Raw genomic sequence first — 25,339 nt, forward strand, 5'->3', positions numbered from 1 at the left:
TATAGCTAACTTTTTATCTGTCTTCTCAAAGTAGAAAGTGTTTTGTCAAAAGGACATTAGCGTAGGCAAATCCATTCTTCCCCGCCCAAACTTGGGGAAATTGCAACAGAAGAGATGCTCTCCAGCTGTGTTGGCAGCAAAGGTGGAAGGCAGATTCCCAAACAGCTGCAGCCCTGAGAGACTCCTAGACATTGGAGGAGAAACCCGCTCTGTCTCTTCAGTCTCGTCCCTAAACTGTGTTTTGGTCCCGTTCCAGCAAAACCTCTGCAGTCCTCTCTGCTGGTGGGTTGAGGAGATGGATGCAAGTTAGATTCTCACGACCTGAGCAGCGATGCAAGGGCTCTTCCGCTCCTCCTGGTCCTTGGAGACCTTCTGCTGGATGCACAAACGCCCATAGGTGCCCCCTACCTGGCCTTTTGTTAGCCGGCCTGGGTTCACACAGACACACCCAAGGACATCCTAGGGATGGGCAGGAAACAAAGGGAGGGGGGAAGAGACATTAAAAACAAGAAACAGGCTCTCTAGTCAGATGGGAAGGTATCATTAGGACATACTGATTTTAATCTCCCTAATATGGGTGTAGGAACTGTCTTGCCAGATCAGAAAAATCTGTCTAGTGCAGCATCCCAGTTCCAAAAAATGGGGGCAGCCAGATGTTTCTCAGCACTCACTAGCTGGGTATGGCAGCAATGACCACCCTTTATTGATCTTAAAGGGCGTCTCTCTCAGTATCAACCATTCTGGGACCTACGATCAGCAAAGGAGGCCATGTTGGTGGTGCCTGATTAGTGGCAACCCGAACAGGGCCTTTTTGGTGGTGGTTCTGTTTGTGGGGTGCCCTCCTTGCTGAAGCGGGACTGCTCCACTCATTAATGTTGCTATCCAACTGAGAGTATGTGGCTGAAAGGTTTTCAGTGTTTTTCTTAATGTAATTGCCCCCCACCCAACATTTTGTTGTTTGCTGTCCATGGGAGGGCAGGATAAGTAAGCAGTTTGCCCTCTAAAATAGACTGCCTCTGAACATGAATGGTATAATAGTGTTTTATCAATGGGTCTTCAGTGAACTCATCTGTATTTCTCCCCCTCTAAGCCTTACTCTGCCATCTATTCTCCACCCCAACTCCTGCTCAACAGGGCAGCAAGCAGAGATCCTTGCAGTGAAGTGGTGTGGCTGTGTTCAAGAACCTGTGGACCGGAGGTCGAATCCCAATGCCGGAATTAGAGGGAAGGGCGGTGGCAGAGCATTCGCTTTGATTGCAGGTTCTGGCATTTCCAAGGAAGACTCGGAATATCGCCTGAGTAAAATCCTAAGGAGCTGTTGCCAATCAGTGCAGGCAATAATGAGCTAGACCCAGTCCCCTATGTTTCTATATAAATCAGTCTTTTATTGAGTTCCATGAGGACTGGAATCTTACTTTATTTTTAGAGCTGTAGCTCAGTGGTTAGATCAATTGCTTGGCATGAAGATCCCTGGCAGAGCTGGGGAATACTCTCTTGCTCAAAACTCCTGGACAGCCACTGCCAATTTGTGTGGACAACACTGAGCTAATGTGCGTAAGACAGCTTGGAATGTGTCCCCTCCCTCCATCGCCCTGCGCCCAGACAGCTTCATTTCCCCCCAACCTTGATAAAGTATCTCAGTTCCGACGGAGTAATCAGTACGTCCGGCGTGACAGGCAGGGCTGCGTATTGGTAGAAATGTTCATAATCAATGTTCATCTCTTCCGCGGGAGGGTAGAGTGGATAGTAACTGCTCAGGAATTAAAGAGAGAAGGAAAGATCGCGTTACCCCTCCCATTCCGCAACTCGCTCCCTCGCATACATTGACACGGCCAGCAGCTGTTCCTCTCCCCCTTGGGTACCAACAGGATGCCAAGCTGCGCTTTTCAACACTGCTGCCAATTTCAGTTTGCATGTGTGTGTTTCTGCAGTCTCTAAATTCAGCACCTTAAAGGCACCGTGTTCCAAGGGGTGTTATCTCCATGTTTCCAAAGTGTTGCGAAGGGGAGGAAAATAAAGGGAGTTTGCCAAATATCATAGAATCACAGAGCTGTAGAGTTGAAAACCACCAAGGAAGGAGAGTCCACCACCTCTCGTGGGAGTCTCTTCCCCTGTTGAACAGCTCTTACTGCCAGAAAGTTCTTCCTGATGTTTAGTCCTGACCTTTGGACTTGGCGTGCATGGCTTGACCCCCCAGACTCTGGACTTGCCGCCAAGTAGGCCAGGGGTTCAGGACACATACAGCTTGGAAGGACAAAATACAAATGGCAATAATGTCGAGCCTGGAAGGATCCCAGCCAACTCGCTACCCCAGCCTCTGGTTTTTCCCTTCCTCTCATCTCCACGGCTACAGATGTTGCGCTTCTTTACAATACTACACGTAATCATGCAATGCACCAACTTTATTTTAAAGGGCAAGGCCATAGCTCAGTGGCAGAGGCCCTGCTTTGCAAGCAGAAAGTCCCGGGTTCAATCCCCACCAGCTTTTCCTGGTAGGGCTGGGAAAGACTCTGCCTGAAACCCTGGAGAGCGGCTGCCAATCGGTGCAGACAATACTGAACTAGATAATAATAATAATAATAATAATAATAATAATAATATCTTTATTGTCATTGCCCCCTTCGGGGACAACGAAATTACTTGGCTGCTCCTTAAAAACACTAATTAAAAAAATATAGTAAAATACAGCAAAGGAGATTTGATGACCTGGGAGTGGGGAGGGTTTGTTTTGCTGCAACAAAAGAAGCTTACCTCCTCTGAGTCAGGATGTGCTTCAGAGTTCGGGAAAAACGGTCCAAGACACTGGAAGAACTGGGACAGAAAGAAAAGAGAGAGGAAGGTGGCAAAATTAAAAAGAGGGTGTGAAAATATTTATTAAAAATAGAACCAGTACCGAGCCCCCCTCCCAGATCTGCTTCTCTAAAACAGACTCCCTTTCAGCCTAAAATAAGTCCTGAGTTGTCATGAGGATAAAATGGGTGGGGGAGATGGAAGATTTAATAATAGGACTGCTTAGTTGCATACCTTAATTATTTGTATTTTAATTTCTGTGTTGATGGGTTTTCATATTTTGTAAAACTGCTTAGAAGCCTATTTTGCCAGGTGGGATTAATTATCATCATCTTCTTAGAAATGACTGGCTGATGTAAAGATTTCATCCTTAAATGGCTTCAACACATTAAACCTTAATTAAAACTAAAAGGTTTAAACCTGACCCTCTTAAATCCAACCCAGACACGTACGCATACCAGGCAGCATCAAGTCAGCCACCCGCAGGAAATTCAGGCTGCTACATACAACAGCAAGGGTGTGGAACCTTTGCCCCCCCGCCCATGTTGCTGAACTACAACTCCCATCAGCCCCAGCAAGCATGGCCAATGGACCAGGGATGATGGGAGTTGTAGTTTGGCAGCATCTGGAAGCCAAAGACTCCCTTTGCACCCGATGTACAGGATAATAAATCTCAGTCATTACACACACACACACACACACACACACACTCTCACTCACTCCCCAAAATACAACACAAGTCAGTTCCCTGGCATTTTAGAAACATCGGCAGGCTTGTTCCCAATAGAAGCTGCTTCTGTTCAGGAATATTCCCACCCGTCCCCTCTTGGGAAAATACTTACTTGTTCCATAAAATTCATATACTGCATGAGTGTAAAAACAAAAAACAGACAGACAGACAGACAGACAGACAAACAAACAAACAAAAACAACATCTGCAGAATTTAACAAAGATGTATTATTATTTATCTGCAGTGTTAGGCACCCCAGCCTTTTCACCAAAAAGTGTTTCAGAGTAGCTTGTAAGAAAATCCCTGCCTTCAGGATAACAAACAAGATACGGCATATGAGGAAAAAGGAACAGGAGGGAGGAGGGACGCTCAAGCGAAACATGCCCAGTAAGGGATGTGGCTTTGGGAAGAGGGGCTGCAGCTTGGAGGGTCTGTTGTCCGAGGGTCAGCTAGAGGCTGCTCTCCCTAGCTCTGCCCCAGCCTGAATATGCAAAGGCTCCAGGCTTCCTATTCTCAGGAGACAGATTCAAGGATCTTGAGATTAAGCCAGAGAAGGGAAGGTCTACATTCTTTTTTGCTATTTTTTTGGCGTGTTTATCTGCCAGTTCAGCTATTCCAAGCAGGATTTTTAAACAGTTTTTTAAAAAATCAGCTAAAATAGGCTTTAGCAAATTTTCTATAAGCCGCCATTAGTATTTATATAGCTAAAAGGTGGGCTATAAAAATGCTTTCATAAATACATCAGGCACTGCCCTATGGACTCCCGCCACAATTTATCAGGGAAAGAAACTTGAGATTGGTTTAGGCTTGTGGTTCTGAACAGAAGCATTTTTAAAGATGCCAAATCAATCTTTCAATTGACTGGCCAGCCACATAAACAAACAAACAAACCCTTCCCCAGCCACTCTGGGCAGCTTCCAACAAAAGATTAAAAATACATTAAAATGTGTATTCTGCTCTCTGTTGTCATCATCATCATTATAATATTTCTACCTCACCCATCTGAGTGGGTTGCCCCAGGCACTCTGGGCAATTTCCAACATAATAAAAAAAACCAGCAAAACATCAAACATTAAAAGCTGAAGAGTTCAAGGAGCTGTATGTGGAGGTTCCCTACCCCCCAGTTATTTTTACAAACACCCCGTGAGGTAGGCCAAGCTGAAGAAAAGGTGGCTGGCTGGCTGGCTGGCTCAAGATCACCCAGTGGAGCTTCATGGCTGAGCAAGCCCAACTCTCCTAAGATACTGCAGGGATAGGAAGGATGGGGAAACACATGAGGCCCTCCAGAGGTTATTGGACTACAATTCCCATCAGCTACACTGGCTGGGGCTGATGGGATTTAGAGTCCAACAACATCTGGAGGTTCCCCCTCTCCCTGAGATGAAGGACACACATACGGCGAGTGGATTTTATAACTGGCAAAGCAGGAAAAAAACAACAGAAAAGAGGCCTCTGCGTTCAAATTTTACCCTGCTGGTGTGGTCCATGTATGTGTGCAAGGGAAAGACTCATGTGCTTTCATTACATTATGTCAGAGCTGGCCCTCTGCCAGCCTATTGTAATATTCGAAACTCTGCTGCAGTTGAGAGGGTTTTTTGGCAGTCGCTGTTAAATCACCCACAAAACCAGCTTAACGCATCATGTTTTTGTACCCTCCCCCCCTCCTCCCATGGAGTCTCAGCTAATACTCATAAATTAAAAGCTCTCTGTTGTCTGAAGGCACGGCGACTCACCAAAACACAGAAACCTTGACATAAGGGAGTGTGAAAGTCAGGCATGAAACACACACACAGAGACACAAACAACAACACGTCATCCGTGTTTTGTATGCAACGGGCAAAAGAAAAACAAAGGCAATCCAACAAGTCCCTCCCCGATATAATAAGGGAGAGAGCTGGGTGGAAGAACAACAGGACAGGAGCAAACGCCTTCCTTGGCAGGTGAGAGATTGCTCACGGCACCTTTCATTTTGCTGGTTTCTAGTCCACGTGATCCCAAAAATACAGGGCAAGGTGAAAAGGCAATAAAGTATGACCTTATATTAATAGCTTTTCATCCAACTCCCATAATTTCTGACCACTGCCCATGTGAGCTGTGTCTTCATCTGCCCCACAGCTGACGCCAGGTGTAGGGAAGGTGGGTGTGGTATGGGAGAAAATGCACTAGTGGGCCAAATTAGGGACCATTTGGCAGGCCCAGCTAAGGGTCCAGAGGTCCTCCACCTTTTCTCTAATAGTTGTGCAGAAGTGGGGGGGTATTTCAGCAGCATGACATGTCATAAATCTGTGGGGGCAGAGAGGAACTTGCTCCAGCCACAAAATCACTCTTCTGTGCAGTAGCTGAGAAGCCCCCCTGCCCTTCTCTGTACCAACTCACTGTGAGAATATAGATATTACTTTCATTTCACAAGATTTATATACCGCCTAATTAAACAAGAAAAAAGACCTCTAAGGGACTTACAAAAGACAATCTAAAGTTTTCTTCAAAATATACCAATGAAAGCAAACATTACAAATTTTAAACTTCTTTAAAAATCAGCAATTTAAAAATTATACTTATCAAAACCACATATTGAAATTGCATGACAAAATTACACATCTGGGTAGGCTTGCCTAAACAATTTTTTGGGGGGCAGGCACTGAAAACAATACAGCAAAGATAACTGCTAATATCAAGGGGCAGGGAGTTCCAGAGATTAGGTGCTGCCACACTGAAGGATTGATTTCTTGCAGATGTGGAACGAACACAATGTGGCACTTGTAAAAGTGCTATTTCAGCAGACGGAAGCAGGTTGGGTGGGCACAGATGAGGTGAGGCGATCCTTCAATATTATTGAATTGTTAGATCCTAATATTCATCAGGGGAAGGGGAGGCATGGGGTGGAAAGAGAGAGGAGAGAAATGCAGCCCCCCCCCCTAGAGATACAACATTGCTTTCCTGCCTTTATTCTGGAGAAGAGCAATCCTCTTTCCCCCAAAATGAACAGTCCCTGGAGATCTAAAAATAATAAAGTCAGCCCTGAGAAGACAGTTATAAGAGCCAACTGCCGGTTTTCCTGGTATTTCAGGGCAAGTTTAAGGAATTGGTTTCCCTGTTATGGGAAGTGGAGGGAAGGCAGCAGAATTGGAAGCTCCCAAGAGACAGTCTAACTGGACTAATTCAATTAAGATATTTTTGGCATGTTTTGGCCTTCCTCCTCCAGTGAGGGAAGTGTTTGAGGTAGTTTCCTTTGAAGGAGGAAGTGTGAGGTGGTGTCTATTTGCCCCTTCCCTCTCTACAACATGGGACAGGGAGACAAACTCCTACAAACTCCCCCACCCCAATCTCCACTCTGCATTTAAAGTGGTGTGACATCACTTTAAAGAGTTACGGTTTCCACACACCCCACCCAAAGAATCCTGGGAACTGTAGTTTATTAAAGCAGCTGAGAATCGCCAGGAGACCCTTATTCCCCTCACAGAGCTACAGTTCTGAGAGTGGCTTCACAATCACCCTCTCTTTCCCAGGATATTATTATTATTAATTCAATTTATATAGCGCCCTTTATCAAAGAGATCCCTGGGTGGTGTACAATGTTTAAAGCAAATTACAGAACACCAGCGATAAAAATAATAATAAAAAGCATACAGACCGACAGCCTAATAAAATAGTCATCAAAATAACAGTCCTCTCTTCCACAGGTCATATATTATTTAATAGCCATAAAGAGGAATGTAATAGCCTGGGTAAAGAGGAATGTTATGGCCTGACGCCTAAAGATATTGCAATGGTGGCGCCAGGGGGAGAGCGTTCCACACTAGGGGAACCACCACAGAAAAGGCCTCTCCTCTTGTTATAAAGTAACATGACAGAAGATGACACTGTGAAGGAGAGAAGGCCTGGGCTGCAGAAAGAGAGAGATTAAAAAATTTTAACCCACTATACTTCCAGAGGACATCTAACTAGTGTACAGAAATAGAATATTAGAAAATACAGGTCATGAACAGTATTGAAGCATAAAAACCCAGAAGTTAAAAACTTCAGGAAACAAAAGAACAGGCCACTTTGGGAGAAATGAATGGAAGGATCCTAGCTGCAGGATCAGGCCCACCTGGTGCCTTATCCTGTTCTCATAGTGACAAACCAGAAATCCCAGTGGGAAGACCAAAAACAGGGCATGAGTACACCATGCTCTCCCCGCTTGTGATTCCTTACAACTAGTGTTCAGAGGCATATCAAGGTAGAACATAAACTTATCCACCATTAATTTGTCTAATCCTCTTTTAAATTCCAAGTGCAGTTGCACCGCAGGTTTGCATTAATCGCGTGATATAGAGGGTTTTAGTTTCAGCCCCTTTCTTAATTATCCCTAGCATGGAATCTGCTTCTTTCACACCGGAAAGACACCTTTGTCGAGTTATCCACTACACCTGAAGGTCTCCTTCCTGGTCAGTCACCACCGGTTCAGACCTCATATGAAATAAAGATTTTCAGTGACCGTCAGAATCATAATGTCGGGGCTTGTTTCCCTCCTGAGGGAAGAGAATTCCGGAGAACTGGTGCCACAAGGCTAAAAACATGACTTCGAGTCGCAGCACGCTTTTTGCTCAGATGTGTGACGCCATCAACAGATGACGATGGCGCTGAGAAACGGGGAGCTGTCTCCCCATAAAAGAGGAAGAAAAGAAGAAAAACACATGGTGAAGGGAAAAGAGAGGATGTGACACAAACCCTCAAGGCAGAGGATGACTGCGATGCTTGATTTACTTAATGACAGGCCATGGGCTGCTGGCACCAGCCGACATCTGAGGCACGCCACTTGTCAAGAGATTTTCTCAGGAACTTCACTTTGAAGTGAGACTTTCTTTCTTTCTTTCTTTCTTTCTTTCTTTCTTTCTTTCTGATCTTATCTGGAGATCAACCCATCCAGATGATTGATTCATTGGCTAAGACAGAAGGAACTCTGCATACACTCAGGAGCACCATATTTGGGATGTAGGGAGCCAGACCATTGCTCCCTCGGTATTGCCTATACAGTGGTACCTCGGGTTACATACGCTTCAGGTTACAGACTCCGCTAACCCAGAAATAGTACCTCGGGTTAAGAACTTTGCTTCAGGATGAGAACAGAAATTGTGCTCCGGCGGTGCGGCAGCAGCAGGAGGCTCCATTAGTTAAAGTGGTGCTTCAGGTTAAGAACAGTTTCAGGTTAAAAACAGACCTCCGGAACGAATTAAGTACTTAACCCGAGGTACCACTGTACTGCTCTCCAGATTTTCAGGCAGGGGACCTCTCCAGCTCTTCACCTGCCACCTAAAAGGTTTGCCAGCCAAACCTCCCTGGGGAGAGCATTCCACAAATGGGGAGCCACTGCAGAGAAGGCCTGTTCTTGCGTTGCCTCCCTCCAAACTGCTCCTGGAGGAGGCACATGAAGAAGGGCCTCACAGAATGATCTCAGGATCTGAGTAGGTTCATATGGGGAGAGGCAGTCCTTGAGGTATTGTGGTCCTCAACCGTTTAAGGTTTTATAGGTCAAAACCAGCAGCAATTTGAAGTGGACCCGGAAACTAATTAGCAGCCAGTGCATTTGGGCCAGAATTGGTGAAATGTGCTCAAATTGTCTTGTCCCAGCGAGCAGCCTGGCTGCCAAATTCCATGCCAGCTGAATTTTCCAGACTGTCTTCAGGGGCAGCCCTACATGTAACGCACTGCAATAATCTCACCTTGAGGTTACCAGAACATAAACAGCAGCAGTTATCTGGACAGGGGCAGCCTAAGGGCCGTGGCTGGACCACCAGCCACAACTGATGGAAGGCACTCTGTGCCACTGAGGCCACCTGAGCCTCAAGTGGCTTACAGAAAATAGTACTATATTTAGAGGACAGAGAACTCAATGTCTGTCTGTCTGTTTCTTTCTTTGTTTTCTTGTTTTCTCTTTTTTCTTCTGCTTCTTTTTAGATTATATTTTTAAAGCATTTCTTTTACAGTGGTACCTCGGGTTACATACACTTCAGGTTACATATGCTTCGGGTTACAGATTCCGCTAACCCAGAAATAGTGCTTCAGATTAAGAACTTTGCTTCAGGATGAGAACAGAAATCGTGCTCCGGCAGCACAGCAGCAGCAGGAGGCCCCATTAGCTAAAGTGGTGCTTCAAGTTAAGAACAGTTTCAGGTTAAGAACGGACCTCTGGAACGAATTACGTACTTAACCCGAGGTACCACTGTATTTTGATGTATTATATTTATCTTTTGATAAGTATCCATAAATATATTTAATGTAAATACAAAAAGCTCATCCCGTACAGAAGTTACACGCAGCCTGTAGCGCTATCAAAATAACACAGTTTCACTGTAATGTAAGCATGTGCATGCGCGTGCACACACACACACACACACACACACACACACACACACACACACACTCCAAAGGGTTTACAGCAGAAATGTGGACTGCACTTTGAAAGGCATTAGCAACTTAAGAGGGAATTTTGTGTGACATCAAGCCATGTGATTCCACAGCTCAGGGCTGACATTTCTTTCGCTCACAGACCGATGACACTTTTTGGATTCTGAATCACGCCTGATTCATGCTGTGTCATTTCCCCCAACCCCCCTTCCATTATCACATCTTCCACGCTCACAGCTGTCTGAAGATCAGCAGATATCCTTTTAAAAAGCCGAAAATTGCTCAAGGAACAATGACCACACCAAGGAGCTAAATCCAGCACCAAACCACAGTACCTCCCAGAATGAACGCAATCTCAGCCAGCAAATGGATGTGTTTTTGGGGGTGATTAATAATCCTTTCACTTTAATGTTGGAGATTTAAGGTTTTAGAACGGGGGTGGGAAGACTTATGCCTGGGGGGTGACTGCGGGCCTCTCTCAGTCCCCTTAGGACTCTCCCCACGGCCTCACTGGGCCTGCTCCACACCCTCCTTGAGGGTTTTGGCCTCGCTGGAATGTGTCCATGAGCTATGGCAGTGCCTTTTATCTGTACAGATGGGGGATAGAAAAGGGAGTGTAAAATTCACATTTTTTTTGCTCAATCCACTTTTGCCTCTGGCACCACCCAGCACTGTCGTGTGGCCCCCTGGAAGGTTGGCCAAGATGCAATGCGGCCCTCAGGCTGGGGGGGGGGAATACACCCACCTCATGGTTTTAGAGTTTAAGAGCATCCTGCATTGCAAGGGGTTGGACTAGATGTCCCCTGGTGTCCCCTACTACTCTACAGTTCTGCGAATCTACACCCCTGCTTTGAACATACCTGCTAATTTCTTCGGAGCCCATGTGAAAGACCAGGTCCACAGAAGTCAAGCCAAAAACCACACCGTTGACCTCCAAGGTGCAGGGGTCAGAAACGAAGAGGACTCTCTAGAATTGGAGAAAAGGGAAGAGAGGGTTTGTGCGGGTTGACCAAACAGCTCCCCAATTGGGCATTCAAGTAGAAAGCACGGCAGATTTTATTTTTATTTTTAAAGCAGGATAAGAGTCAGGGCCTAAAGATATGAGGCAGTTACAAAGCTCTTTCCTCACTACTTTGAGGGGGGCACAGAGAGAAGAGACTCAGCACAGCCCAGGGATTCTCAGAGTTTGAATACCAGGCCAGAATCATACATTTTCAGGTAGCCTCAAGAGAATTGTTTTCATGGCTTTGGTCCACTTCCCACCCACCCCCCACACACTAAAAATCTGTAAAATGGGACCAACGTAGACTCTACCTTATAGATCGCTACAAGTGTTTTGCTATTGACTCCCCTCAGTTACCATATTTACTCGAATGTAATGCGGCATCGAATCTAACACGCACCTCAATTTTCAAAATCTTGAAAAAGTATTTGTTGGTGTAAATGCACCATCAAACCTTATGCGTGCCCTAATTTTCACGCATACATTCACACATTACATTTGGGTAAATACAGTATTTCTTCATCTGCCACATCAGTATCCAGTACCACCAAGGGGGAAGAAATGGGGATAATCCTGGGTTATCCACTGTGGTGTAGTGGTTATAATGTCAGACAAAGGCTGGGGAAGACCTGGGTAGAAATTCCCATTAGGTCATGAAATTTCCTTGTTGGACTTGGGCCAACAACGTTCTCTCTGCCTAGTCTCACAAGGCTGTTTTGAAAATAGTGTGTGTTAGAAGCCTACACACACTGCCCTATGTGTGTGACAAGGGTTAAGATACAACTCTCATAGAGGGCTTATTTTCTTCTTCCTCCTCCCCCTTTTCTAATTTTTCTCTTTGCTTCCCACCCTTCCTTCCTTTTCCGCTTTGTTTCCTGCTTTCTCTTTTATTTTTATTTAGATTAGTTTGGTTTTTATTGTATCCTAGATTGAAAAGTTTCAGTTTTAAAAATGTATTTTATTTTTTTAAAGGAGGATTCATGGAGGATAAGGCTCTCTGTGGCAATGTTCAACTTCCACTGCTGGCGACAGCATGCCCTGAAGTATCTGACTGCTGAGAATCACAAGCGGGCAGTTCCTGCTTGGGCGCTTTTTCCAGAGGCATCTGATAGGCTGCTATAAGAACAGGATGCTGGGACTATAGTGGGCCTTTGGCCTCATCCTGCTGCAGCGCACTTCAGACGCTCTTATGCCAAGAGTAGGGGGGGAAATCCTTCAATAAGCAAATAAGGCAAGTAAGGAGGTGTGTAAGGAAGGGACGCGGGTGGCGCTGTGGGTTAAAGCCTCAGCGCCTAGGGCTTGCCGATCGAAAGGTCGGCGGTTCGAATCCCCGTGGCGGGGTGCGCTCCCTTTGCTCGGTCCCAGCGCCTGCCAACCTAGCAGTTCGAAAGCACCCTCGGGTGCAAGTAGATAAATAGGGACCGCTTATTAGCGGGAAGGTAAACGGCGTTTCCGTGTGCGGCTCTGGCTCGCCAGAGCAGCGATGTCACGCTGGCCACGTGACCCGGAAGTGTCTCCGGACAGCGCTGGCCCCCGGCCACTTGAGTGAGATGGGCGCACAACCCTAGAGTCTGTCAAGACTGGCCTGTACGGGCAGGGGTACCTTTACCTTTACCTTTAAGGAAGGGACACATTCAGAAAGCCCACAGACAAATTTGGTTCCTGGTGGAAAAAGCTTAAGCTGCTCCAGGGAAACCCCCCATATTTCTGCTGCAGAGTAAATGACGCAGGACTTCCTGCCAAGGGGCTCCAATTGGGAATGCACTCTATGCTTCCTCGGAAAGCGCTATAACCAAAACACACACGCAGCTGGACTCTGGGATAGCTGAGAAGCCCTTTGCTGCAAAGATTCTCCATCTCTATCCAGAGCCTTAGAACATAAGCCTATTCTCACAGTGGCCAACCAGGTGCCTGAACACAGGAGCTGAGTGCAGCACAACTCTCAACACACACACACACCCCGCTTGCAATTCTCAGCAGCTGGATTTTCAGAGGCAACCTGCCTCCATGAGAGAAGGGAGAACCACAGCCTTGCCTCGCCCTTCAGCTACACCCTGTTTCTCTTCTTTCTCCAAGCTCAGGGAAGGAGTCCGAGGGCCCTTGTGGGAGGGAAGAGTAAGGCCCTTAGATTCTGGTTTGAGTACACAATACTGGGCTGGATGGGCAAAGATTGGGAAGGGCGGTAGATCAGTGGCAGAGCATCTGCCTTGCATTCAGAGGGTCCCAGGTTCAATCCCTAGCATCTCCCCAGTTAGTACAGGGAATGCCCCCTGTCTGAAACCCCAGAGAAGGCCAATCATACTGCAATGAATGGACCCGTGTCAATTGATCTCAGTGGGTCAGCATAAAACTACATAATTACATGGTAGAGCATAAAACTACATAATTGATTGCAAATCACCTTTACCTATCATTGCCAGGTAGGTGATGGTGGGAATCGTAGACCAAAAACAGCTGGAGACCCAAGAACTGGTCTAAACAGAAGACTTTTTAGAGCACAGCAAAGAGCTCATCAGCTCCGATGAACACACTTTTTTCTTTGTGGCGAAAAGCCGTACGGGCTTCCAGGTCTCCCCACTACCCCATACCAAACCTGAGAGTTCACTAAAAGCACCTCCAAACTCCCTTCAGAAGCAAGAGGAAAACACCAGGCTTTGCCCAGAAGAGCACAGCAAACAGCAGTGCAAACACGGTGCCTTTTCTTCAGCTGGGAGCTCCCCCTTCTGGAAGATGGAGCTTTTACACGGGATCCAGCTAAATGCTGCACATGCAGAATGCACCCACACAAGGAGCGTTAAAAGGAGGGGAAAAAATCCCTCATGTGTTTAGTGAAGGGAGGGGCGTGGTCAGCAGGAACACCCTTGCTAGCCCCCCCCCCCATTAACTGAACATACGAGGGGACTCATTTGAAGCGGGAAAGTTCTTAGTTTAGTGCCAGAGCATCAGCTTTGCCTAGCTTCTCCAGGTAAGGCTGGGGAAGATTCGCTGCCTGAAACTCTGGAGCGCTGCTGCCAGTCAGTGTAGAAAATATGGAGCTAGACTAAGTACCAGGTTCCTATGTAGACCTCTCAGGTAAAGGTGTAAGGCAGGCTTCCTCAACCTCAGCCCTCCAGATGTTTTTGGCCTACAACTCCCATGATCCCTAGCTAGCAGGACCAGTGGTCAGGGATGCTGGGAATTGTAGTCTCAAAACATCTGGAGGGCCAAGGTTGAGGAAGCCTGGTGTAAGGTATACCCTACTGCCTTAAGCACATGTAACTGAGTTAATCACAGGTTCTTCCCCTGTTTGTCTCTGTTTCATTCTCCTTCCTCTGTGCTATGTTTATTTTCAGACTGAGTCCCTTGGGGCAGAGACCTGCAGCATCACCATCATCAAAATCAAAATACAGAACAAAATCAAAATATAAAAACCACAAAATCCATTAATAAAAATAAAAACAACAACCCAATAACCCCCCCAACCCCACATTTTAAACGGGCATAGGATGCCAATCAAATCAACCAAAGGCCTGGTTAAGAAGGAACGTTTTCACCTGGCGCCTAAAGGTGTATAATGAAGGTGCCAGGCGAATTTCCCTGAGGAGAGGATTCCATTGACAGGGAGCCACTGCAGAGAAGGCCCGTTCTTGTGCTGCCACCCTTTGGACCTCTCAAGGAGGAGGCACACGAAGGGCCTCAGAAGATGATCTCAGGGTCCGGGTAGGTTCATATGTAAGAGGTGGTCCTTGAGGCATTGTGGTCCTGAGCCGTTTAAGGCTTTATAGGCCAAAACCAGCACTTTGAATTGGGCCCAGAAGCTAACTGGTAGCCAGTGCAGTCATACCAGGATCAGTGTAATATGCTCAAACTGTCTTGCTCCGGTGAGCAACCTGGCCGCTGAATTCTGCACCAGCTGAAGTTTCTGAACCATCTTCAGAGGCAGCTCTACATATAATGCATTGCAGTACTCTACCATTGAGGTGACCAGAGCACAGACAACAGTAGTTAAGCTATCCCTGTCCAGAGAGGGGCGTAGCTGAGCCACCAGCTGATGGAAGGCACTCCGGCTAAAGTTGATGTCTTCAGATGGACAAGGCTGATTTCTGGCCTCACAGAGCATCTGAGAAACTTCAGGGTTCCTACCAGGCTTTGAAAGCCACCAACCTCCACCCGACAAGCCAAAATACAGATATTCCAGCTGTGCACACACAGACACAAAAACTTGAAACAAAGGCACTGCCTTTGGATTGTAGGAAGCACCTGTTTGTCTTCTTTCGAGAGCTCGCAAGTCAAAGGCGGCTGGGGATAGATGCAGTGATGGTGGACGTCTCTCAGCGAAGGAACGATGACAAGGTGCGATCCAGCACTGTCGGGAAACAGAAGAGCTAAGGCCCCCTCTGCTTTACACTTAAAATGCTCTTATACAGTGGTACCTTGGGTTAAGTACTTAATTCATTCCGGAGGTCTGCTCTTAACCTGAAACTGTTCTTAACCTGAAGCACCACTTTACCACTAATGGGGCCTCCTGCTGCTGCCACGCTGCTGGAGCACAATTTCTGATGACAGCAACGGAGTTCAAATTGCAAACATCGAAGGAACGATAATAAACATTAGTGACATTTGAACTGAATCCTTAAAACCTTAAAAGTCGAAACCTGGTCATAAACATAAGTACCAATTTTGTGATTCGGCCATATCTCCACTATTATCTGTAGTACAATAGTACTTATATTGCCATATTTTATTTTATAAATCGCTTGCTGGTCATTGACCGTATTAAAGATATTTGATTCCTTTGATTTGTTCTTAACCTGAAGCACCACTTTAGCTAATGGGGCCTCCTGCTGCCACCAGAGCACGATTTCTGTTCTCATCCTGAAGCAAAGTTCTTAACCCAAGGTACTATTTCTGGGTTAGCGGAGTCTGTAACCTGAAGCGTATGTAACCTGAAGCGTATGTAACCCCAGGTACCACTGTACTGCTTTAACGGCTTCCCCCAAAGACTCCTGGGAGCTGTCAGCTGACAAGTTGCTTCAGGGAAGCCCGCAAGGGACGCCCGAAGGCAACAGCTCTCACTGCCTCCGAACCACTTGGTTTCTGTGGCCAAGAGATGGCGATGGGTCCCTGGTGCCACCATTCTTCCAGGTCTTACCCCTCTACTGAAGCTAGGGGCCATCTTAAATCTAGTGGCAGTGAGTTCCAGAAGATAATTATTTACAGTGTGAACCATTCCTTTCCCACCGGACCCTGCTTCTTACTATTAGCCATGGGGGCTATGTCCCATAACCGCTGTCGGAGGCAGTCTCTCGCAGCATGCCAGCTGCTTTGAGCCACAAGTGAGGAGAGCGCTATTGCGTTTTGTCCTGCATCTGATGAGCCCCTGCAAGATACAGGAGGCTGAGCCACATGGGCTACGGGCTCTTCTCATGTTCTTGTTCTCACCTCCTTGTCCCTTCGACTATCATCTTCATGCACCTCTTGAAGATGTCTTCAAACGAGGCAGTGAGCTGAGAGTCCTTGGGAGAGAAGAAAAAGCAGAGGAAGAACAGAAACTCAGTGGCAGAGCATTCGCTTCACATGCAGAACGTCCCAAGTTCAATCCCCGGTGTTACCAGTTAAGGAGGATCCAACCACAGACGGGAAGAACTTTTCATGCCAGAGACCCCAGATCGGCAAGATCCACAGAGGAGAACGAGTTCACGGTTAGACCTCAAATATCTGAAAGACCACCGCTATCCTTACAGTCTCCCATTTTGGGTGATCAGAGGGATGGGCCCTCTTGTTAGTTTCCAACACCCTCAGAAGTGCAGAGAATGGAGGCTCAAGACAGGGCTTTCTCTGTGGCAGCCCCCAATGGTGGGACTCCCTGTCTACAGAGGTGTGTCTGGCACCTTCATTGCATAGTTTCTTACCCTGGCCCTGGACAGTTAAGAGATTTCCCACCCCCACCTCTCCTTAGAACCCTGCTTCATTTGTTTAATCTACACTATTCTGTTTGGAACTGCTTTACTTGGCATATATATATACAGTGGTGCCCCGCAAGACGAATGCCTCGCAAGACGGAAAACCCGCAAGACGAAAGGGTTTTCCGTTTGCAGAGGCGCTTCGCAAGACGAATTTCCCTATGGGCTTGCTTCGAAAATTGACGAAAATTGACGAAAATTTTTGAGGGGTTTTTTCGCTCCAAAACCCCTTTTTCTGAAGCGCTAAGCTGCTAAAAGCCTTTTAGCAGCAAAACCGCTAATCCCTTAAGCCTTAAAAAGCCTTTTTTAGCCCTTAAACTGCCAATAGTGCTAATAGCGCTAATACGCTAATGGGCTTGCTTCGCAAGACGAAAAAACCGCAAGACGAAAAGACTCGCGGAACGGATTCTTTTCGTCTTGCGAGGCACCACTGTGTACATATATATATATATATATATATATATATATAGTATGATGATCCCATTGTTATAAAGCTTGCCAGAGACCTTATGGCAAAAGGTGGCTAAGAAATTAATTAAATGTTAGTAGGGAAGATCAAATTAATTCTAAAAATACAGTGGTATTTTGGTTCTCAAACTTAATCCATTCCAGGAGTCCGTTCGACTTCCAAAACTTCGAAAATCAAGGCATGGCTTCCAATTGGCTGCAGGAACATCCTGCACTCAAGCAGAAGCCGCGTCAGACGTTCGGCTTCCAAAAAAGTTTGCAAACCGGAACACTCACTTCTGGGTTTGCGGCGTTTGGGAGCCAAAACATTCTTCGGGAACCAAGGTACCACTGTACAATTAACCTTGCATTTCTTTGTTTTCTTTTATTGGTTTTCACAATATTATAAACAAACGAACAAACACGCAAGACAAACAAACATAAATCATAGCCTTATTGAAAATTACACTTATTAACTTTGTTAAGTGACTTCCTCGCTTCCCCTTAGTTGAATTTCATTGCATGTCCTATTAACGGTTTTCCAAATCCCAATTCTTATGAAATTTCTTTGTTTTCTAGAGACTTGGGAAAGAGTACTGGCTGCATATTTTTATTATTATTACCACTGCTACCTTTAAAATCCACCTTCCCTCCAAGGAGCCTCAGGAAAGTGGACATGGTTTTCCCTGTCTACATCTTATCCTCACAAGAACCTTGTGAGGTAGACCAGGCTGAGAGACAGAGATTGGCCAAGCAGGCTTTTGTGGCTGAGTGGGAAATCTGAACCCTGGTGTCTCTCCCAGGCCCTAGTGTGGCGCTCTAACCACTACACCACAGCTGACCTCTTTTATGCCCCTGCGAATTCTAGATTTCTAGAATTCTAGATTGCTGCTTTTTAAATGAAATCTGAAAATTAAATGAGAAGCTGGGAAGTTCCTCAAGAGAAACCTTTCTCCTGCAAGTCCTGTTTTCCAAACTGTGGCCCTGGATGTCTCCCAAATAAATGAAAAAACTCTCCCTTGGATATCTCTGGAGTAGATCCATGCAGTTTGTGAACAAAATGTGCATCCAATTTTAATCTAAGGAAAAGGTAATGTGTACACACACGCACGCACGCACGCACACGCGCGCACACACACACAAATACTATTTGTCATGTTAGGAAAATACTGTGTTAAGGACTAGATGTTTGCTTTAAGAATCAGGGACCCCCCCATACACAACTGCTTTCCAAAAAGGAAAGTGTGGGACGCACAGTCAGCAGGGTTTCTAAAGAAAAAGGAAAAAGAAGGGGGGGGGGAGAAGACATGAACTTTCAAATCCATTCCCCATTTACTGAACTTACCTCAACTTGCTTGTGTTTTGCATCAAGGAAAGGCCCGAGCTGCAAAACAATCAAAGGAAATGAAGGTCATCAAAGAGCGGACGACAAAGCCCTAATTAAGCGCCACCAACATTTCTGAAAAACCTATCAAGGTCCCTTAAGAGCCCCGTCAATTAATAAAAAGGTAGCAGGACAAGGATGGAGTCACAGGAAAACTTCCTTCCTCCCCCCCCAAAATTCTAACATTTACCAGATGCGATAAGCATGACATTGGCTTCCCATGCATCAATGACTTTCATTATTCTGCCTTCCCCCTCCATCATTAGAACAGTATCACAACCAGCAACCATTGTTTCTTGCTATTTCATTTATTTCAACCACTCATCCTTGGCTACTGAGGACGACACAGACAGGCAACTAGCCACTTACTGATAACCTATATATAGTAGAGGTTAGGGCCCAGGAGCCAACCCCCCCCCGCCTCTTCATTTGGCCCTCAGGACGCTTCTCGAGGCCACATCCTCCTCGAGTGTTTTGCTTGGCTGAAATGTAACCTTAAGAGCTTCACCCACTGCTCTGCCCAATTTTTGCCACCAGATTCTCAAACCCTTATTGGCATATTTACAAGATTCCAGTAGGGTTTAATACAAAAAAGAAAGAAAAATAAAACCCTGCATCTAACACTTAAGTTAGTGTCGTATAGCATTCATGAATCCTCATTGCATGTTGCAGAAACCTAGCTACTATCTCCATCTTAGCCCCATCCTGAGTAAACATAAGGAAGGCTAACTTGCGTTCGCTTGAATGCCTCTCCCTGCTAACAACCGATTAATGAACTTAGATCAAATTGTCTGATACCAGGGGCAGTTCGAAAGAACATGTGCAACTGATTCTACAGTGGTGCCTCGCAAGACGAAAATAATTCGTTCTGCGAGTTTTTTCGTCTTGTGAATTTTTCGTCTTGCGAAGCACGGTTTCCCATAGGAATGCATTGACGGTTTTAAGAAAAAGGCGCAATACGTTTTCGTCTTGCGAAGCAAGCCCATAGGGAAATTCGTCTTGCGAAGCAACTCAAAAAACACAAAACTCTTTCGTCTTGCGAGGCATTCGTCTTGCAAGGTACCACTGTATTTGTGTCTGTCCATAGGGGCAGAGTCTCTCTACGAGTGGAGTTTTCTAGAATCTCCCCTATAGCACTGCCAAGGGCAAAACATTTCGTCTCGCCAGCATGTAGGCCCTATGTTGATTCAGGCTGGTCAAATGGGAGAGAAACGACGCCATTGGCTGTCCACCTTGCCCACCCCTTGGCTACTATTGGTATGTGGCTCCTGGAAGTTTGCCCACAAGCGAATCAAACCCTCAGGCTGAAAATGGGTCCCCCGCCCTTCTATAAAGCAACCACAGACGCTCCGCCCTTACCAGAATGCAAACATCTGGCTTGTCTCTATTAATAACGTCTATCAGGTCCAACATGGGGTCGTAGGTGATGCTGTCTGAGGTGGTATAAGGACCACAAGCAACGAGGACCATCTGCAGCTCTGGACCTGAAAGGGTTAATGGGCTTTGAAAACAGGAACTTCGCTTCCATTACGAACCAACCAAGTACCTACAGTGAACAGATCCTGAGCTATGAATTCCACACAAGAGCAGAACCAGGTACTGGGTACAAAGTTTTATCTTCCATTTGTGGGAGAGGGGGGCAAATTAAATTGCAAGTTTCTAGTCCTTAGGGTTGCGTGCAAGAAGGTGGGCGGGAGGGAGGATGAAAGGCTGGTTATAATCTCAGGAGTCAAATGCAATAAGCCAACGAGAATTTCAGCGAGGTACTCTAACTGGATAGGCATATACCTATCCAGTTCATAAAGAGAAGTGAAACTGTTCCCCTAGCCTTTTTGGGGATGCTGTGCACTTGAAGCCGAATGTTGGAGGATACAGGACTGTCGTGGAGGTGTCAGAGAAAGGGAACAGACCCTGAGGCGGAGTGGCATTTTTCCACCTGGCCCAGGAGGGCGGGGCCCAGACTGACTCCAGCTACAGAAGCTGAGGTTGCTGAACAGACTCTCAGGCTGGCGTATCATTAGGAGATTTTTTTGGTATATTTTTAGATCTTATTGTTGTGTACTTTTTGGTGTGTTTTATTCTTGGTTTATGACATTTTCATGCTGTAAACTGCCTTGCGCATGGTTTTAACTATGGAAAGGCCGCATACAAATAAAATGGTGAGGGTGATGAATTTGGGGAGTTAGAGCTGGAGGACTGTGACGAGGGTCTCCGTGGGAAGGGGATAGCAGATTCTGAACCCCAAGAGATCCCTGATCCCTGGGAGGGTCCCAGCAGGCTAGAGGGCAGAGACCTGCCCTCTGAAGGAGGCTCAAGGTAGCTCTCAGATACACCTCCTGTTACTTCCCTGCCTCTTCAACTTTTCCAGTTGAGAAGCTGCTTCTGGAGCCTGCTTCTGGTTGTAAGTATCACGTGGGGACTGGCTGCTGGCATGACCATGAGGCAATGTGGCCCTCAGGTTGAAAAGCTTTCCCACCCCTGTTTTGGGCAAGGTTGAGGGCAAGGCCCTCTCTTTGAAGCACTGGGTCTAACTCACCTTCCACTTGATCCACAGGCTGATAAAAAGGAAGCGGTATGCCCTGGGGGGGGGGGAGAGGGAAAAAGGGGGCGTTAAATGTGCTTCCATCTTCCTTTAAAAAGAGAGAAAAGATCCATATCTCCATGATGCTTGCAACTCTCCCCCCCCCCCCCCGTACCAAGCCTCTGCAAATAATGTGGTTGTGAGAACAGAATAACCTGACTTCAGGGTCATGAAATGTGGTAGGGAAATGCACTGAAAAATAAAAAATACAATTATCACCTCATACAGCTTGGACGCAACCAGCCTCTCCCCAGTACTGTTCATGCCTTCCATAACCACAACCTGGAAGATGTAAGGGGGAAATAAGACAGGCAATCAATGGCAACTTTTGCTTATTTTCACAGCAAGAAATGCGTTCACAATTTATTTACTTTTCTCAAGGCAGGCAAGTCTTCCGAAAGACAAATTGATGGGCGATAAGGCTTTGAATGGCTACTAGCCACAATGGCTACATTTCAGCTCCACTGTCATCTTGGCTGTGAGTCCTGGAAAATCTGCTCCCTGCCTTGCAGGCCTGTTCCCACCTAGCCTGGCAGGGAAGGGCCCTGACTGACTCCAGCTACAAAAACTGAGGCGGCTGAACAAACTCTTGTGCTGGGTATTGTTTAGGGTGTTTTGTTGGCTGGGGTGGGGGGTTAGTTGCTGTTATTGACATAGATATTTGGTATCTTTGTTTCAGATCGAATTATAATTTGGGTGGAAATTGTTCAGCTTGGCTGTGTACTTTTTCTGTTTTACTTATTATGACTGCTTTTGTTCTCTGTGGAAAGGTGGTTCATAAATTAATAAATTATCATGAACACCCCCCGCTTCCCAAATGCCTCACCTGTCCTGGGAAGAGCGAGTACTCCTGGAGTTCAGATACATCCACAGGTACCAGGCCTCCGGAGGAGTGCTCCTGATCCCCTTCCAAGATGACGGACTTGGCGTTCAGCTTCCCGTTGGAATCGCAGCCGATTTGGCCCAGGACAGTGACTGGCTCCTTTCCCAGCATCATTCAAAAACAAACAAATGAAGGAACATTTTTTTTAAAGCACTAAAATCCTGAGCACAGCATATCTCTATGCTACCAAGCGGTTGCCTTAGAGTCCATCAGATCTAGCCAACACTATACAGTGGTGCCCCGCAAGACGAATGCCTCGCAAGATGGAAAACCCGCTAGACAAAAGGGGTTTCCGTTTTTCAATGCGCTTCGCAGGACGAATTTCCCTATGGGCTTGCTTCGCAAGACGAAAATGTCTTGCGAGTCTTGATATTTTTTTTCGCTCCCCACCCCCTTTTTCTAAGCCGCTAAACCGCTAATAGCCTTTTAGTAGCTAATCCGCTAATCCGCTAAGCCTTTAATAGCCGCTAATAGCCGCTAAACCGCTAATAGCACTAATCCGCTAATAGGGTTGCTTCGCAAGACGAAAAAACCGCTAGACGAAGAGACTCACGGAATGAATTAATTTCGTCTTGCGAGGCACCACTGTAGGGCTGTTGTGAATGGAGAGGGGGAAAGTGGGGTACCTTATGGGCCTACATCATGCATAGGCAAACTAAGTCCTGGGGGCCGGATCCAGCCCAATTGCCTTCTCAATCCAGCCCACGGATAGTCCGGGAATCAGCGTGCTTTTACATGAGTAGAATGTGTCCTTTTATTTAAAATGCATCTCTGGGTTATTTGTGGGGCTTGCCTGATGTTTTTACATGCGTAGAACGTGTGCTTTTATTTAAAATGCATCTCTGGGTTATTTGTAGGGCACAGGAATTCGTTCATTTTTATTTTATTTTTTCAAAATACATTCCGGGCCCCCACAATGTCTGAGGGACAGTGGACAGGCCCCCTGCTGAAAAAGTTTGCTGGCCCCTGGGCTACATTAAGGAGAAATTAGTTTGATATAACCCAGTAAAGTCTAATCTGATTCACAAATTGGAAGGATTGCAATCCTTTCCTCCCCAAACAGGACCAGCATGGTAACGATAAGCTAACTGATGGCACTTTTGCAAAGCACTGAGTGGGGCTTGGAAGGGGCCAGCGATCAGGAAAGCCACGGTGTTCACAAACTCCCGTTCGGCCCAGCCACATCTTTACCTGCCCCACAACAGACATCAAATGTAGAGTGTTAAGGGCATGGGCTTGGCAGAAATAGCCTCACTAGTCAAGTGGAGAGGCCTGGCAGTGACATGGAGGCTTGGAAACCTGAGATTCTCATCTGCTAATTTAAAGCAACTGTTTCTCTGAGCATGTGCAGAATGCTCAGAAACCCCACTGGATAACTTTAGATATACTCACCCGTGTAAATAATTAAGTTCTAGCACCCGTAAGATATTAGCACAGGTTACCTGCACAGGGATGATCAAAGAAGAAAATTCTTCTATTTTGTAGTGTTCCTTCAGTGCCGCACCAAGGTCTTCCATCTTGCAGGAAAGCACTTATTTCATTTTTAGAGGGAAAGAGGCAGATAAATATTGATTGAGGGCAGGATATAAATAAAATTTTATTTTTTATTATCTTTTATTATTTGTATTATTATTATTGAAACATTTTTATTACTATTTCACTTTATATTGTATATAAAACAGAGAGAACAATTGTAACAACACGCAAAAATTAAAAGATGAAAACAAAAATAAATAGAACAACAAAAGAGATCTATTCCAAAAGGGAAAGTATTTTGTTTGAGAAAATAATTAAAAGATGAAAACTGTAAAGTAGGCATGCAGAAGGAGTAGCTCAACATGAATTAAAATAACAAAGTCCAAGTAAAAACTATCAACATTATTAGATCATCAAGTCTAGTTCCAGACTACACCTTAAACTGGCCTGGTGACATGCAGGCAGTTAGCACAGATCCTAAAAAAAACAGGAGTTCTGCAAATACCTGTCAGTGCACCAGCAATCACATTCTGTACTAGCTGGATCATGTCCAGTGGATTTTCCATATACAGGTAGAAACAGATAGAGGGTTTTCTAAAAATTACCTTCACGGTTATCCACAAGTTCCTGGAACATGAATTTGTAGGGCTTGGTGAGGGAATCTTGGGGGGAATGAAAGAGGTTCACAGAGGTGGCCAAGCCGCCATTTCCCCTCCAGGAGGTTCCCTGCACAGAGCCGAAGGAGGTGACAACCTCTCCGCGGTTGCTTCGAGAACCATACTTCTGTGAAGGGGTGGCCCTTGAGGGGAGGCAAGCAAGGGGAAGAAGAGAAACAATTTTTAAAAATTCAGGAAAACCTGGTCACTTCCTTGATTTCAACATCAATATTTTACAAGTATTGCCCAGTGTTAAATAGTTTTATCCAATTGCAACTGGGTCTTTAATCTGGTAAAAGGTAAAGGGACCCCTGACCATTAGGTCCAGTCGTGGTCGACTCTGGGGTTGCGGCGCTCATCTCGCTTTATTGGCCGAGGGAGCCGGCATACAGCTTCCGGGTCATGACTAAGCTGCTTCTGGCGAACCAGAGCAGCGCACGGAAACGTCGTTTACCTTCCCGCTGGAGCGGTACCTATTTATCTACTTGCACTTTGACGTGCTTTCAAACTGCTAGGTTGGCAGGAGCAGGGACCGAGCAACGGGATTCAAACCGCCGCCCTTCTGATCGGCAAGTGCTAGGCTCTGTTGTTTAACCCACAGTGCCACCCACGTCCCCCTGAGTAATCAACAAAAACCTTAGTAGGGGTATGAGATGTGAGGCATTTTTTTCCTCTGGTAGGTTACTGCAGAAAAGGAATGGAACAAAAAGTAGAAGGGGAAATCTGTCTTTAACAGCAGCTAAACAGTATTTAAGTGTCTAAATAGATGCACCATGGTTTGTGATTGACGAACAGGCCAAGACCAGGAGCTATGGTTTGAGTTTGTGCCAACTAGAACTTAGTCTGAAGGGACAAACCACTGTTCTGTCTCTGAAGGCCGCAGCACCTGAAGCGTTAAAGTAGGTGGCAAATAACACACAGAAAAGCAGACAAGCTCAAAGCCATTGTTTCCTCAGTCTGTTGTTGGAAGCTCTGAGCCATGGTTTGGGGCAAGCTCTCTGAAATGAGCAGAGGAGTAATAAGCAATACGGTTGCGGCCAATTAAGTCATGCTCAGAGT

The 25,339-nt window shown here is 46.0% G+C and overlaps 1 protein-coding gene across 1 annotated transcript in view; it reads right to left on the reverse strand.

The window, feature by feature from the left end:
- Positions 1-25,339, reverse strand: part of POLA2 (DNA polymerase alpha 2, accessory subunit) — a 31,145-nt gene continuing 5,806 nt past the window's right edge. Inside the window, exons 6-18 of the mRNA XM_083417072.1 lie at positions 24,230-24,423; positions 23,591-23,679; positions 22,092-22,247; positions 21,485-21,547; positions 21,221-21,263; positions 20,044-20,168; positions 18,646-18,684; positions 16,333-16,406; positions 15,151-15,256; positions 10,769-10,875; positions 2,752-2,811; positions 1,624-1,750; positions 1-459 (exon numbers count right to left, since the gene is read on the reverse strand). Of these exons, the coding sequence (XP_083273198.1) occupies positions 307-459; positions 1,624-1,750; positions 2,752-2,811; positions 10,769-10,875; positions 15,151-15,256; positions 16,333-16,406; positions 18,646-18,684; positions 20,044-20,168; positions 21,221-21,263; positions 21,485-21,547; positions 22,092-22,247; positions 23,591-23,679; positions 24,230-24,423 (1,336 nt within the window). The 3' untranslated portion in view covers positions 1-306. The remainder of the gene's footprint in view (positions 460-1,623; positions 1,751-2,751; positions 2,812-10,768; positions 10,876-15,150; positions 15,257-16,332; positions 16,407-18,645; positions 18,685-20,043; positions 20,169-21,220; positions 21,264-21,484; positions 21,548-22,091; positions 22,248-23,590; positions 23,680-24,229; positions 24,424-25,339) is intronic.

The sequence above is a fragment of the Podarcis tiliguerta genome, assembly GCF_965153285.1.
Source record: "Podarcis tiliguerta genome assembly, chromosome: 16".
In the NCBI taxonomy this organism is placed as follows: Eukaryota; Metazoa; Chordata; class Lepidosauria; order Squamata; family Lacertidae; genus Podarcis; species Podarcis tiliguerta.